Source organism: Nothobranchius furzeri, chromosome 4 (genome assembly GCF_043380555.1).
Source record: "Nothobranchius furzeri strain GRZ-AD chromosome 4, NfurGRZ-RIMD1, whole genome shotgun sequence".
NCBI lineage: Eukaryota > Metazoa > Chordata > Actinopteri > Cyprinodontiformes > Nothobranchiidae > Nothobranchius > Nothobranchius furzeri.
This window is the reverse complement of record NC_091744.1, coordinates 84,304,570-84,320,651: the sequence shown is the minus strand read 5'-3', so window position 1 is coordinate 84,320,651 and position 16,082 is coordinate 84,304,570. Positions and strand designations below refer to the sequence as shown.

The following is a 16,082-nucleotide window of genomic DNA, read 5'->3' as shown; positions in this document are numbered from 1 at the left end:
TGGGCAGACGGGACAAAGAGCCTTGGGAAAAAAGATAAGGGAGCAAAAAGAGAAGCGTCTGTACTCTGCGAGTGCCGGGAAGAGAAGAATATGGTTAATTGAGGGTGTTTCTGTATATAAATGACGGTGACAAGCACCTGGGTACGCACAGGTGGGAATCATCATCAGACGATTGCTGAGGAACATGCGCACGAGAGGCCACCGCACGTTTCATAAATCAGGAGTACACACATCCTAAATTTAATTTGTAGGAAGGAATATAGGAACGTTTTGATAAATGAGGCCCCTGGAGAGAGGCTCAGGTGATGGACGGTGAGTGTTGTCAGCAGAGAAAACGGCTTCTTCTGTGTGACTCCGTCACCCCAACTATCCAACACTAATTCAGCTCCATGTCCGTGATTCTTCTCTGGTTTCCCCCTCAACAAAAAACTGGTTTGTTGAAACAACAAATGGAAGTTCAATTACTCTAACATGTTTTTGCAGCCGGCCTCGTGCTGCTCAAGCCCGTTTAACAGCTGATCAGGGAAGTTGTGTTCACTAAAACCACAACAAAGGAACATTGTGCTGAATGTCACTCATCTTGCCACATAAAAGCCTGAGGAAGCTGCATTGTGTGTAATGCTGGGTCAAGGAAAATGACTTTTGAAAGTAAATTAATTACAGCTCAGTGATGTCATTAGCATGGGCGCCTTTTAGGATTTCGTGGTTGGAAGCCACAGGCATTGTGCTGCTGCAGTCGTAACAGCCTTGTAGCCGAGCGTTGGTTATTTACACGAGACCAAAGAGACGCACATGCAAACGGAGAGGCACAATGGTGCAGGGCGGCAGGAAATAAAGCAAAAAGAACTAAAAACAGTGGACATTTGCTTTAGACGTCTTAGTTTTATTCACTAAAAGCCCAAACATGAACACAGACAGGAGAAACAAGAGCAGAATACATGAATATCTATGAAAATAACTTTCATGGAGAGAAAATCTAATTATCTGCTGGTGTGACGGCACACCAGGGCCTGATCTACAGAGGAGTTTAGATAACAAGCACCTTTTCTGCTTACCGAGGAGCGCATGCAGCTTCATCCAACTAAGATGTTGTTTTGAAAAGTCAAAAAACATATTTTTGCATTTTGAATGACTCTGAAATCCAACAGAACTACACTTGGTGAGTCAGACTTCAAATAAAGAACTGTTCAGATCAGGGAAGAATCAGCAGCTAAACGTGTTTTCAAACCCAGCTTCCCGGGAAAGGTGCAGTAAAAAATGTCTTTTTTATGCAGAAATCAATAACACGAGTCTTCAGGTTTAATACGTGTGTGTTTGTTGGTCAGGGCGAGTCCTGCTGACTTTTAATGGGATTCTCTGAGCTTTCTGTCTCTTCACATCATTCATCATCTTTAATATGTTGTCATGGTAACGGACATTTCTCACCTCAGTTGAGTCAAATCAGCCAGAAAGGAAAAATAAAGGTCAAGGGTCATGGCAGAGGGAGAGACAAGGGCTACATTTTTGGAGCATCTCTTTCTTCCAGGAAAACCGGCGGATTTTCTTACGTTTATTATTTTATTCAACCGGCAGAAGACGCAGAACGGCCTTATTTTGTTCTCAACATAAATGCATCATTTTCAAAGGTTAATTTATTTCCTCCATGTGGAACAAAAGCTCTTTTGTACATTACAAATAAAAACATTTTAAAATATGAATTTAAATGTGGGTTTGGGGCCTAAAGAATGGTTCATTACCAGTTCTTCAGCGAGTCAAAATCTATAAAATGGCCTCGGTTTGCTTGTAAAAGTGAAGATCGCCTAACATTGGGTTGTTTTCATGTGCGGCGCTGCTGCCATGGGTGGGTGGCTGAGACATAAATTGTAATATGATGCAATGTTGATGATAGCCCCAAGATCTCAGAGGTGCTGCTCCGTTAAGAGCGCAGCTTTGATTGATGGAAAGCTCGAGGCTAAATGTCGGTGCCTTCGAGGCTAAATGTCGGTGCCGTCGAGAAAAAACTTTGTTTCTCTCTGAAATGAGCTCATCTTCAGGTGTCGACGTGACATTTCAATCTCTTCTTCCTTTTCCTATATTTGGATTTGAGTTCCAGAGGTTTTGCCTGTATTCACTGCTGCAGCCGCTCGGCGTTTACTCGCTAACCTTGGATGTGTCCGCGCAGCAGCCCGCAAAAACACACAGACCTGCTGACGGACACCCCTGTGTGTGTGTGTGTGTGTGTTTGAACTGTGCTCTGCGTTTGTTCGACAGCCGCTCTGAGTTTACTGACTGAGCAGAGGGAAGAGAGTGAGGGAGATGGAGAGAGACAAACCTTGGACTCTCGCTGACAAGCCAGACTCTGCAGGGAAAACAAACGCTTGGTTTGTAGTTTTCCCACACAAAACTTTGCTCCTTTCACTCCCTCGTTTTCTGTTTTTTCTCATGTTTCCAGCATGAATGTGGACTTAATGTACCAGACTGGCTAAATGTTCAGTGTTTAAAATAAAAATAAAAACACTTTTATTCAGTTTAGAACAGATTTTATTTACCGTAATATCAATTTTAAAATCCATCCAACCATTTTCAGCCTCTTTTACGAGGTTGGGTTGCAGGGGAAGCAGTCTAAGTCGAGAAGCCCAGACTTCCCTCTCCCCAGCCACTTGGGCCAGCTCCTCCGGGGGAATCCCAAGGCGTTCCCTGGCCAGCTGAGAGACATAGTCCCTCCAACATGTCCTGGGTCTACCTTTAGGTCTCCTCCCGGTTGGACGTGCCCTGAAAACCTCACCAGGGAGGCGTTCAGGAGGCATCCTAATCAGATGCCCAAGCCACCTCAACCGGCTCCTCTCGATGTGGAGGAGCAACGGGTCTACTCCGAGCTTCTCACCCTATCACCCACTCTGGCTGACCATAGATGAGGGTAGGAACGTAGATTGACCGGTAAATCGAGAGCTTCGCCTTCTGACTCAGCTCTCTCTTCACCACGACAGACCGGTACAACGCCCGCATCATTGCAGACGCAGCACCAATCCGACTACCGACGCTCTTCCAGTCTGATAAATATGCTGCCATCTCAGCATTTTTATTTTCTGTAGCTGAAATTCTGCATCGAACTGAGCAGGATCCGTTTTTTAAGGTGGTGAATGCAGCACTACCTTTCCCACCTCGTTAAATGCCCAGTTTACACACATTACACGTGCTTATTACACTACTTTTGCTGCTCATTTAAAAAAACATCCAAATTACAGACATTTTCTCTTTCCTGAGGTGACAACTACGCTCTGTGTTGGCTAACTTCTGCATGCTGTGGTGCGTGACTAACCAACATTTCTGAGTGTTTTATTTGGACAGAAATTTACTCTTCTAGAGCAATTGTTCTCGTTCTTTAAAGATGAAATATGTAACAATGAAGAAAGAGTGGCATCTTGTGGTCAAATGTGGGCACTGCAGTCCATTTAAATAAGTCACCACCTCACTCCCAGTGAGTTTCATGGCTGTTGCCAGTTACGGGTCAGCACCAGAAGAGTCTAGATGACACGCTAAAGCCTGGTTTATGCTTCTCCGTCAGCTCCAACAGGGAGAGACACGCACGGATTGACGGAAGCGTTTAGCCCTCATACTTCTCCGTCTCCTGGAGAGTGTTGCAAAGCAATTGCCCGGCAGGACCACAGAGGGCGTAGCGCTGTTCTATGGTATCCTGTCATGTATCGGTCCAAGATCGTGTGTTTATATTGTGTTTTTTGTGTATATAAGAGACTTTTAACACGGACATATTTGTCTCTCATTCTCCCACCTCTTCATGCGCTCCCCACCTCTAAACCCACGTTTCCTGTCATTTCTGTCCACAAATAAAATGCTTGCTGTGTATCTTTTCACTCCTCCAGTCACGGGAGAATTAAACGTTCATATTTTTAGAGTTTTTTCTCGAGATATTCTTCAAGCTTCTCTGTGTCTTCCGCTAGTTATCCTCGGCTCTCTTTGCAATGGCGGCGCTGTTAACAACAGCGGCGTCCTGACCAATCACAAGCTAGCGTAATCTGTCTCGTTCGATGGATGTTTATAAAATTGGGCTCGACTCCGTACGTACTTGCGTGCCCTACTACACTTATTACAGTAATATGCCTCTAGCATTAGAACAGTTAGCCGTCTTGCTGTTAGCTTGCTGCTAGCTTGCTGCTGTATTTCTGAACGACTCATTAATGGAAATAATTAGCAGCGCTTGACTAGTTATTCACTTCATACACACTCAGTTGTTCAGAGTTGTTGATGAATTAGAGCCAACTGTGTGCTTCTAATTCACCATTAGCATTGTTAGCAACATTAGCCTGCTTCACCCAGTATTAGAGTAAAACAGAAAAGTGCCGTAGCTTTTTAGGGGTACAAGAAATAACTTCTGAGCCGCTCCTGTTTACTGGTTTTGGTAACAGTTTTGTGTTTTGTTTGTCAGACGGCGTCAAATTACAAATGCTGCAGCAGCGTTAGCGCAGCGCAGACTCCGCTAACTCAGATTACAGTAACCCCTCTTTCGTTTTTCTCAGTCGGCTGAGAATGAAACCTTCCTTCCAACACGACTGAAACATTCGACTGGTTTATGATTTTTCCACAGTAGAATTATGTTCTCTCTTTAATCCACAACGACCCCAATAATCCGTCATAAACAGCTGTCTTTGAATTAGAAATAAAAATCCTCTTTCTATTTGGTTCATCTGTTCTTTTATTACATCCGCCTGTTATTATTCATATTTGTGGTTATTTGTAGCAATAAGGATGTAAAATCTGGGAGGAAATATTCATAATCCTTAGTTCCTCCAGCAAATATAATCTGACTTCAGGGCTCTGATCTGAGGGATGTTGGCAGTTATTTTAACTTTGTATTTATATGTAATTTAAAATAGAAAATAGAGATGATGAACAATAAGTTCTCTTTTACTTTAATGCACTCTGTCTGAGCTGACAGCCTCATTAGAGAGGTGTTAAATCCTCTAATCCCAGCAGAAGCTCTCTGTTTGGATTCCATTTGAATTAAAAGTGTTCGTTTTAAACTATCTCCAGATTTCTGTTTCGTGTTCTTTTGCGTTTGCCGTTTTTATCTCCGTTTCCCTCCTCGTCTTCGACTCTGTTTATTTCAGCTTTTCACTGGCGGATCTTTAGTGTGGGTGAAACAAAGTAAATCGGCTCCAAAAAATGTGGAAATGACGCAGAGAAGTGGAGAACTTGTGAGTTTTGTTGTGTTCCTGATTGGGTGTTTGGTCGTCGGTGTTGTTGTGGCGAGGCAGAAGCTACAAGGTCGGAGGTCGTGTGTGTTTCTGTTTAGTCTAAAGCCGTCCTGACACGTGAGGGAGCTGGGCAGCGCAGGTCATGGATACACAAGTGTGTTTTAATCCCAAACAGGACTCTGGGGCTTCCATGGGTGTATCTAGCCCCCCACAGTTCTGCCCCTTTTCTAACCCTAACCCTAACCTTAAAACTGAGAGACGATGAAGGTTAACGAGCACCTGCTTCAAACAAAGTCGTGTTGATGGTTCACGATGTCCGTGACGTGATATTGCGAGTCCGCGATAAGTGAACTCGTTTAATGTTTGACTTTTTAGGAACTCTTAATCTGAACAAATCATGTTCCCGCAGCCGTGGCAGCATTGAGATTGAGTAGAGTTCATAAAAACTAAATAAAATGATTAATAATGTCACAGTCCAGTTTCATTGTGCCAGAATAAAGTCTGAGTTTGTTATTAATGGAAATCTTTCATTTTACACTTTGCTCACCTGTGAAAACTTTAACATTTCTATGAGCTCAAATGAATATAAATGCATATTTATTTCTGTGTGCAAATATTTAGTGTAATGATTTAAATGACATGTTATTTAACAAGCCATAAGGCGTAGGATTCCATAGGAAATATGAAATCCACCTTACGGATCTGTGAGGTTATTTAAAACCAGAAGATTGGATCTTTTTATTGCAGGGATTAGATAACAGCTTCGTATTCACTCAGAGACAACAGAAGAGAGAGTCAAGTTTAAAAGTTACGAATTTTATTTCTAACAAATTAAACTAGACTGACCTTAAAACTAAATGTATGGTGTAAGTAAGGTGGATGAGACGGTGAATGGATGACGTGTGATGCTGATCAGAACCAGCAAATCCGAAGAAGCGATTCAATTCAATTCAAGTTTATTTATATAGCGCCAAATCACGACAAGAGTCGTCTCAAGGACCTTCACATAATAAACATTCCAATCCAGGTCAGTTCATTAAGCCAATCAGAAATAATGTTTCCTATATAAGGAACCCAGCAAATTGCATCAAGTCACTGACACAGTGACTATACAGCAATCCTCATACCAAGCAAGCATAAAGCGACTGTGGAGAGGAAAACTCCCTTTTAACAGGAAGAAACCTCCAGAGAATCCTGGCTCAGTATAAGCAGCCATCCTCCACGACTCACTGGGGATCAGTTCTGATGGGAACTGAAGGTGATGTCTTCGCGTTAAGCTTTGGTTAGGAGGTTCATAAACACATGAGACGCCATTTGTCGGCCTACCTGCCCTTCAGGAAGTCCCCTTTAGATCAGGAATATCGAGGTCCAGCTCGACCTTCTCTGGAACCGAGCCGGTAGGAAAAGCAGCGGTTGCCGACCAGTCCAGTCTGTCGGATACTTCTGGGTCACGGCAATTTGTTGGCGTCTGGTGAGACCCAAGCCTGGGTCTTGATGGTTCAGCTTTTATTCTGTAAGGAACTGTTGCCGCAGTTGGAATAGCAACACATTTTTCAGCTTGTCGTTGGTTCTTTTTGGTTGAAGAGGATAGATCCGGATTGGCCACTCCGTCACTTTCTCTGGAACGCTTTGAACTGGCGTTAGAGCTGACGTGGGCGTAGTTTTATACTTCGGATGTTATGGTTTATTGTCGAATGAAAAATGACCAAACGCCATCAAAACCACGCCTCCGTCAGATCTGTAAGATTCTGATTGGATCAGTGAAATTAATGTGTTATGTCTTTTAACGCTACGTGAAATGAGTCCTGTTGGAACACTTAAAGTCATATTACCTTTATATTCTATAGGATCATAATAAAGTAATTAATATTTTGATTTCGCAGATTGGTCACATCTTATGTATTGACTAACACTTTGATGGATTAGCTTTATTAAAATAGAGTTCTTTGATTAATTAAAAGAAAAGAGTCCATTCTTCATTCTTCTGTTGAGCTGAAAATAAGCAGGTCAGAAGGAATGCATGAGACCTTGAGACCATATCTCCTGCAGGCTAGTCCTGTGCAGAGGAGGGGAAAAACAGTCATTTCATTCTGTTACATTAGTTTCATTAGACAATTTCCTCCAACTCTCCTCTTTGTAGTCTGTATTAAAAGCGTTGAGGTTTCTGTATCTGGACATCCGATCTAGTTCGGACAGCCTTTGGGGCCCTCTATGCCCACGTGTTAGAACAGACTTACAGGAGTTCGACTGTAATGAAATACTGAACAGTCTGATAAGACTGCATACTGACAGCACAGATGAGGATTTACTTTGTCTTTGGAAGCTAATCTACATTTAGAAGAGCGGATTACAGAAACTGAACGGTACCCGTCCAGCCGGTGAATGACTCGCTGATTCGTCTCTTTCTGTCTTCTGTTGGGAATGAATTTGATGAGTTTAAAAGCTTCTCCTTTCACCCCCAGATCATTGATGACGAGGACACACAGTTCATGACCAACTGTCCTCCTGCAGTGACGGAGAGCACGCCTCGCAGAAGAACCAGAATCCAGGTTCTTTGGACCGCACCGCCCAGCGGTACCGGCCGCGTCATACTCAAGTGAGTGCTGTTCTGATCTAACGTGGGTCACTCCTTATTATTCAGATGGAGGGATGAAAAGGAGATAAATATGTTTCTCAGCTCTGTTTTCTGGACTTTGAGGCAGCTGCTTAACGGAAGGAGGACTGCTGTCGGTCGCTTTCTAAGCAGATCTCTCTTGACATCCTCCTTCTCAACCAAGACCCCACAACGCGGGTCAAAAATTGAAACAAACGCAGAAATGAAATAAATTGCAGTTCCACCCTCATCCACTAGGGGCTGATGTCAGAAGCGAACAAATCCTCATTGACTCCCATGTTAAAAATACCAATTTCACTGCAGAAAGAAACATGTTTACAGCCTGGTACCAAAACATGTTTTTGGTTTAAATGATCTAGTTTACACTCATGACAACTCTGAGGGGGGTGAATTTTTTTCTCACTCTTCTGTTTAAGTGTATTAAAAGCCTAAAATTCTGAATAATTAATGAGCATCCGACCCACGTGACCGCCGCCTCAGACCCACGTGACCGCAGAGCTAGCTCAGTGGAAAGGCCTCAGTAGAGCCTTGGTCTCGCCTGAAAACTGTTTGGTCATTTTCAGTCTCTCAACTTAGACCATTGGTTGTAGTGTTTGTGCGTTCTTTTTTGGATATTTTTTGTGCAATTGTTGGACAAAATGACTTGCTGTGGCATTAATTGCACTAATAGAGCGTCCAAGGAGTCTCCACTTTATGTATTTTAGGTCACTGCCGAGCTGAGCTTAGATTTTAACATGTACTGTTTAAGCATGAAATTTAAATGTAATAGGGTAAAACCCAGTGCATTTAACATAATGCTGCACTTTAGAAAATGGGTTGAAATATAACATGTTGGTGGAGCTGGGTTCCCACTATCGGCTTGTGGAGCTCTCGGAGACCTTTGTGTTCCACCCGGTCCTCCCCTCCCCGCAGCTCGGCGCATCTCTGTCTGATCGCAGCTCCAGTCTGCTGTGCGGCTGCCGGCTTGTGGAGCTCTGGGATGGAAACCTTTCCACCGGGTTTTACCCAGCGGTCAGCCCGGCGTATCGCTGACTCAGAAGCTCTGGTGTTGTGCACAGTTAACTCTGGTTGTAGCTAGGTTGCTACCTCCGTTAGCTTAGCTCCCACCTCCGCGTTAGCTTTGGGTTAGCTTCAGGTTAGCTTGTAGCTGGTTCGACCGGGTGTCATCAGTTGATCCCAGCCTTACAGCCCCACCCTCAGCTCCTCCTCTCTTTCCTTTTGTGGAATTGTCTGGGCTTGATGGAACCTGTGACACGGTCAAAATGGCGGTGGTGGCCACCTCCCATTTTTCTTCAAAAACGTGTTATTGGAGTCTATGGGAACCCACTGTCCACATGCGTATATGTCGATGTTCTCAGCCTCAGCTCAGTTCCCAGACCAGACTGTAGCTTCATTTTGAAGTGGTTCTTCTCTCAAAAAGCATTTATAAAATCTTATTTCTGATTCTAACGGGTCACTCTGAGTGTTTCATGCAGGCTGAACATGAAGATAGTCTCCTACACCTATCTCCTGCAGTAGCTTCTGATAGAAAACAGACGATGAAACTCTAGGATTAGAAAATCCTGACAGATCTACGTCACACCGTCACTCAACACTCATGACTCGCCCATCTTGACTCACGACGGGGAAGGCTGTTGTTTGTTCAGCATTACTGACCGGCTTAATGAACTGAACTGAATGTTTACTGTGTGAAGTGCCGTGAGACGACTCTTGTCGTGATTTGGCGCTTCATAAGTAACCTGAATTGAATTGAATACATGGAAGAAAAATGTTTAGCCTTACAGTAAAACCCTGTTAATGTTTAAAATGGAGACGTGTAACGAATCTACCCAAAGTTAAAGCAGCAGGGTTAGCGTCACCATGGAAACTGATTAACATCCACGTGTAGCTGCCTAACAGCGAAACAGCTTTAGAGAATAGTATCATCCCCTCTGTATGGAGCAAATCTGTAATCAAACCTATTCCAAAGTGTGCGAATGATGATCCTAGAATTCCATTGAATTACCGGGGGATTAGTCTGATTAGTACAGTTTATAAGATTTACTCAGGAATCCTCAATAACAGACTGAATTCATTTTTGGAATCTTGTGGAAGTTTGGTGGATGAACAAAATGGATACAGGAAAAATCAATCTTGCATTGATCATATTTATGTGTTATCATCGGTGGTGAGAGCTCGCTTGGATAAGGGATTGAGTACTTATGCCTGTTTTGTGGACTTTAAAAAGATTTTGACTGTATCAATAGAGAATTATTGTTATTTAAATTACTATATTTTGGTATTGATGGAAAATTCTATGATGCTATAAAAGCATTATACAGAAATTTAATTGCTTGTGTACAAATTAATAATATGAGAACGGACTGGTTTGCAACGCCCTTCGGTGTGAAAATGTGATGTTAATTGTGTCAGACAGGAGTTGGATGTAAAATACAGGGAACAATGGAAGAAGGATATTTGGAATAAACCAAAACTTAGAAATATTGTACAATTTAAAAGGGATTATAATACAGAATTATATCTCAAATGTAAGTTAACAAGAAGGCAAAGATCTCTCTGTGCTCAAATAAGAACGGGCACCCTCCCTTTGGCAGTGGAAGTGGGACGATTTAAAGGAATACCTTGGGATTCCCATCTATGCGAGTTTTGTGATTCCAATGTGGTTGAGAATGAATTCCATTTTATCTTTCATTGTTCCTTGTATTGTGATTTGAGAGAGTCCTTATTTGATTTTATCCAGTCGAAAAATCCCAACTTATTTTGGTAGCAGGAAGATGAAATCATGTATTGGTTGTTTGAAAATAATATTTTTGTTTTAGCTAAATTTGTGGGAAAGGCTTGGTATAGACGCCAAAGTATTCTGTACCCCATATGAGAAATACGTGGTCATAGTTGTGTTTGTTTAGCAGTGTTGTGTATTAATCTGTATCACGCAGCCATGTTATGATTTCTTGAATTTTGTAGTGTCTAATAAGCCCGAGTGGGCTGGGCTCCCTTTATGGTGTATGACACTTAAATAAATTAAATCAATCAATAATGTAGAGGAATTTTCGGCCATTATGAAGGATGTTTTTGTGTTAAAACTATAAACCAGGGGTGTCAAACTCAAACTCACACGGGGCCGAAATGAAACTCTGGGACGGAGTCGAGGGCCAAACTTGATATTTTTTGAAAAAGTGACGGCAAATTTGCACATTTTCTTTATCAACATATATGCAATTTTGAACCTTTAAATTAGGAAACAAACATATTTCTGCATTAACACTGAATGTGGAATAACCAAATTACACACGAGCAAGTCAGTTTTAAATAAAAGGCATCAGTGGTATTCATTACTTGTGGTGTATTCAGCATTTTTAAATCTATTCAGGATGCTCACATAGGTTTGTGCTGATGAACATGTCTGAGCAGCTTGACCACGTTGTTGTGTGTCGGGGAGGAAACACAACGACAGCAGCTACAGAGTCGTGCTGGTTTGAGCGTGTCGCTGCTCGCTGGAGTTATATCAGCTCTGTCTGGACGTTAGTTGGAAAACTTTCTCTTTCAGTCGTGAACACATTACTGAGTGGCTAGAATCTCCGTTTCTGGGCTTCAACGTCGGAAAATAGCTGAGTGAACTTGGCGCTGAGTGAGAGGAGTGTTTAGTTTGTCCGAGACAGCGGAGCTGCAGACACCGGCAGCAGGCGCTGGAAAAAACACAAAGGAGGGGGCGCGTCGGCTCTGCGCTAACGCCGCAAAGCATCATGGGAGTTGAAGTCTTTGCGGTAAAATCGGCCAGTGGGCCAGTTTTAATATACTTTTGATATTTATCTCGCGGGCCACATAAAAATGCTCCGCGGGCCGCATCTGGCCTGCGGGCCTTGTGTCTGACACATGTGCTATAAACATTTACTATCTTACTGTAGTTAGCTTCCTGAAGGGCCTCAGTTTGGAAAAGCAGGGTTTGTCTTTCAGGATGATGAGCTGATGGTCAGCAGCTGAAACTCAAATGACTCCAGTCTCCAAAGTATAACAGTAATATGTTGTTTACAGGGTTTTTCCTGCATTCCAATTTGCGTGGCGGCCCCCTCCAGCTATTTTTATGTCGCCCCAGCCTGATTTCACTCTGCCCCCAGCTATATGGATGTTATTTTAACTGCAGTTGCAGCGTTGCGCCACTACAGGGGTGCTGTATCAGCAGCGGTGCACCGAAAAGCGCTAAAACCGCTGCAGACAAAGAAGATGAAGAATAGCTTTTCTCGCTAGTTGGTACATATCCATGGTTGGTGCTATTGTAGGCTGACCATACGCCCTCTTTCCCCCGGACATGTCCACGTTTCACTCTCTGTCCGCGGCGACCGGAGGGTTCCTACATTGATCAAAATGTTTGGTTTTTCATCCAGGAGCAGGAATCGAGTTATGGGGGCTAGATATCTTTCAGGGAAAGATCCAGTTTCTGCCTGTATTACAATATTTACGGACTCTCAGCGTAGCGGGGTTCTGTTGAGCGGAGAGGACGCAGAGCGCTGATCGTTGGTGCGCCCGTTGCGTCCGGCGCACGATACATTCTCAAGGTGGCGCAACAAAACGTTATTATTAACACATGATCGTTCATTTCTGTTTATATCCTCTGGTACTCTGTCTTTTAATCGTTCCTGACGCGCTCCGCTCATCGTGCACTGCGGTGATGTCACCTCACTGACGCAGCAACGAAACGCGCTCTCCGCTTTGCGGTCAGGAGATCCCTTTGGTCTGCTCAGAAGTAACTGATGAGGTGAAAACGTAAGAATCCAGGCAGCAGATTTTCTGGAGAGTTTAGAGGAGATGCAGGAAGATGAGAGACAGACAGGACAGGAAAATGGTTAAATCTACCTACATTTTGTCTTTATTTGTCTCCTCCACACGTTTTTACCTGTATAAAACAATAAGTTATACACATGTCATATTTATACATCTGATACAATTCAGATCACCTTCAAAACTCAGTCACACACCCAGGGCCGTTTCAAGGCATTTTGGGGGCCAAGGCAAAACGGAACGCCCCCCTAACCCTAACATAATAGACATGCCACCATAACATTGTCAGCAGCAGAAATTAAATGTTATTACCATTTCCAATACAAATGCATGTTAATGAAATGCATTATATGTACTGGATATATGTATGTGGTATTTTGACTAAGATGAGTGTTAATACAAACCTAAAATGTTACTGAAATGTAGTTAAAATATTTATAAATACTTTAACCATAAATATCAGATGGGAAAAGGGAACTAAACACCAATCTAATGCATATTATTGAGCCTTTTGCAATATTTAGCCTTTAAAATCGTGAGGCAGTTGAATGCACAGAGTGTGCATGTGCTGGTGCGTGGTCAGGATGGTACCACCTCTGCCTCATTTTAAGCCAGGAAAAACCCTTGTTTATGTAAATGCTTTTTTTTATTAACTGTGCTTAATGTGACGTAATTCTTTCTTGATTTGACTGCTGGACGCACCGGCAGCGCTACGTTTAGCTAACCCCAACCATCTAAAAATATAATTATAAAATAATTTCCAACTATAAAGTTTTTAAAATGTTTTACATCTGCAGAAATCGGCGCTGGTTTTGGCTGCGCTATAACTAGCTGTTAGCTCATCAATCCTGACTGATGCAAACTGTTTCTCCTAACCGTGGCTGTTCTCTGACAGGTTGTCGTTTTTAAAAACCTTTCCACAGAGGAGATATCCTACCTTTTCTTTACTGCACATCTCTTTAGTCTAAACCAGATCCCTGCTTTATCCCAGACACTTTAACGTTTTAGAAATTACTCGGCTGAGTCGAGTTCAGGCTTCTGAAATTGTTTGAGAGGTTTTTGGGATAATTGATCCATTATTCCACAGCAGATGGAGGCTTGGTTCATGTGGCCATGAATACAAAACACATCAGATAAGATAAAGGTCTCGAGGATTTTGCTAACAAGGCAGCGAGCTCGTTTCAGAGAAGATTGTCCTTTATGGGCGCAGCTTCATCTCTGACATGCAAACTGGTTCCAGTGCTTCCAGGATTTTGGTAAAAAATAATCGTCAGAAAGTGGGAAAATAAGACGTTGAGCTAATTTAGCTGAATATGAATGATGAGTGCATGGGCAGCGGTTTGGAGCGTTGTTGCTCTTGGATGGCTGTGCACGCCGCGCCGCTCTGGTTTCCTCTGTGATGGACAGGTTTAGCTCCACTTCTAACCTCCAACGCCAGCTCCACGCGACCAGGAGCTGTTTTAAACAGAATATTTAATGTAGAACGAAGCAAACATGCTTTTACCGTAGAGTATTTTTGCACCACGCGGGCGTGCATGTCCTATCTTTCCCTCTGCTGCAGCCTTGTTGAAGTCTGAGTTTAGCCCCCTGGACCGTCGCGATGAACACATTTATTCTCAATGTTCTTTACTAACATCCAGAGGCATGCTGGGATTGAATCAAAGCGGTTGTTTAAAGAAACAGAGAGAGTAAGACGGGAAACTTGACCACCGGAGAAAACCGGAGGCTGCTTTTTATGCACCGACGTAGAGCCCTCCGATTGCAGACAGCACTATTAACACACGATGGGGTGTCATTTAGTTTCGGTGAAAGCACAAACAATTTATTCGTGCACTACAGTGAGCGATAACGGTACAAGCCTTCAGCTGCTTTTGGATTCAAGAGGAAAAGAAACAATAACACGGGTGTGTCTCCCTCTCCGTCCCAGCTAGCTGAAGGGAATAACCTCCCTGACACGCGCTTCCTCCTCCGCTGAAGGAGGCGCTTTAGCTCGCCCTCACCGCCGCAGCTTACTCACGGCTGCTGCTTGTATTAAACCTGCTGCTGCTGGATGACAGATGGCATGTCGCTGTCTCGGTAACTGCCAGTTCAATAAATCAAGAATGAAAAATAAAGAAGAAAGCAGAGCAAACATTGAAAGAGTCAAAGGGAGGGAAAGACAGGAAAACAGAGGAGGACTGATAAAAAGTGAAAATAACTCGTGTCAGAAGAGGGGAGAGATTCACAAATCTAGTTAAAGGTAAGATTGTCAAAAATTTTGTTTAAGGGGGCCCCATGTCTATGTTCGCCTTGGGCCCCCAAATTTCTAAACCCGCCACTGCGCCTAGCTCCTGTTGCTTGCTGTAAAAATGACATTTACTCTAGACAAGAACACCTGAACTCCTGGCTTTAATCAGCACCCATGAGGTAAATCCTAGTTTTTTTTTTATCATTTGTTGTCATAACTTAAACAATTTTAAGTAAAACTGTTTTTTTTCCCTGAAATCTGAAGGTGTTCAGTCAGGGCCGCCTTTCTCCTCCTCGTCCTCCTCTCAGCCGGTTCTGAGCTGAGATACAAGCTGGGCTGGGCTGGGCTGGGCTGGGCTGGGCTGGGGAACAAGAGGCTGGAGCTGCAACTGGAGGGACGGAGGATAACTAAATGAACACCAGACCTGAGGGAATGATTAAAAGGCCTACAAACAGAAGACACAATATAGAGACGCAGACAAAGGACACATGAGGGCGCTATGAGACACAGAAGGGAAACTAGAGAGGATGGAGACACATCAGGAGACGCATAAAGGAGGGGGCAGACGCAGACCATGACACCCGGACAGAAACGGCCTCGACAGCTTGCGACATTTCGACAAGTCTGATTTGTTCCTGTTAACCAGGGTTGGCCGCTTCCTTCCCAGAGGGCCGGTGCCCAGCATGTTTTAGTTGTTTCCTCACTCCAACACACTTGACTCACTCGTTGAGCAGCTCAGCGGTCTCTGCAGAAGCCTGATGAACTCGGGTGAGCGAAGCAGGGAAAAGGGTTGCTGGATACCGGCCCGCCAGGAAAGGGGCTGACTGCTGTGAACGTCCAAGCAAACATTTCCACTCATAACGGATCATTTGCTGCTTTAGAAGGAACTGATGTGGATGCAAATGTAATAAATGTGAACAGAAACAAGCTCCAGGTGCAGCGAATGAAAACGTAAGCACGGGGGTGTGACAGGAGGATAAGTAGGATCTGACTGTGGGGCTAGAGAAGTGGGAGGTTGACTGGGAATGGGTGAGCTGAATTAACTGGTTCAGGCTGGTTGAGCGGGTTACTGGAGCGCTGAGCAACAGGCGAAGGACACGAGAGCAAGCACAACTACATGCCAAGGCCTAAATCTGTTCACAACAGATGAGAAGAAACCCGTACATGTGCCCGACAGGATTTAGAGTCTTACTCATTAATATTCACGATATGCAAACGTCTCACCTCTGATTGGCTAACAGCAGCACGACTCTTCCGCTGCCTTCGTTCGCTC

At 43.6% G+C, this 16,082-nt stretch overlaps 1 protein-coding gene across 1 annotated transcript in view; it reads left to right on the top strand.

The window, feature by feature from the left end:
* Window positions 1-16,082, top strand: part of spon1b (spondin 1b) — a 123,505-nt gene that overhangs the window by 13,754 nt on the left and 93,669 nt on the right. Inside the window, exon 3 of the mRNA XM_015965240.3 lies at window positions 7,655-7,788. Coding sequence (XP_015820726.3) covers window positions 7,655-7,788 — 134 coding nt within the window. The remainder of the gene's footprint in view (window positions 1-7,654; window positions 7,789-16,082) is intronic.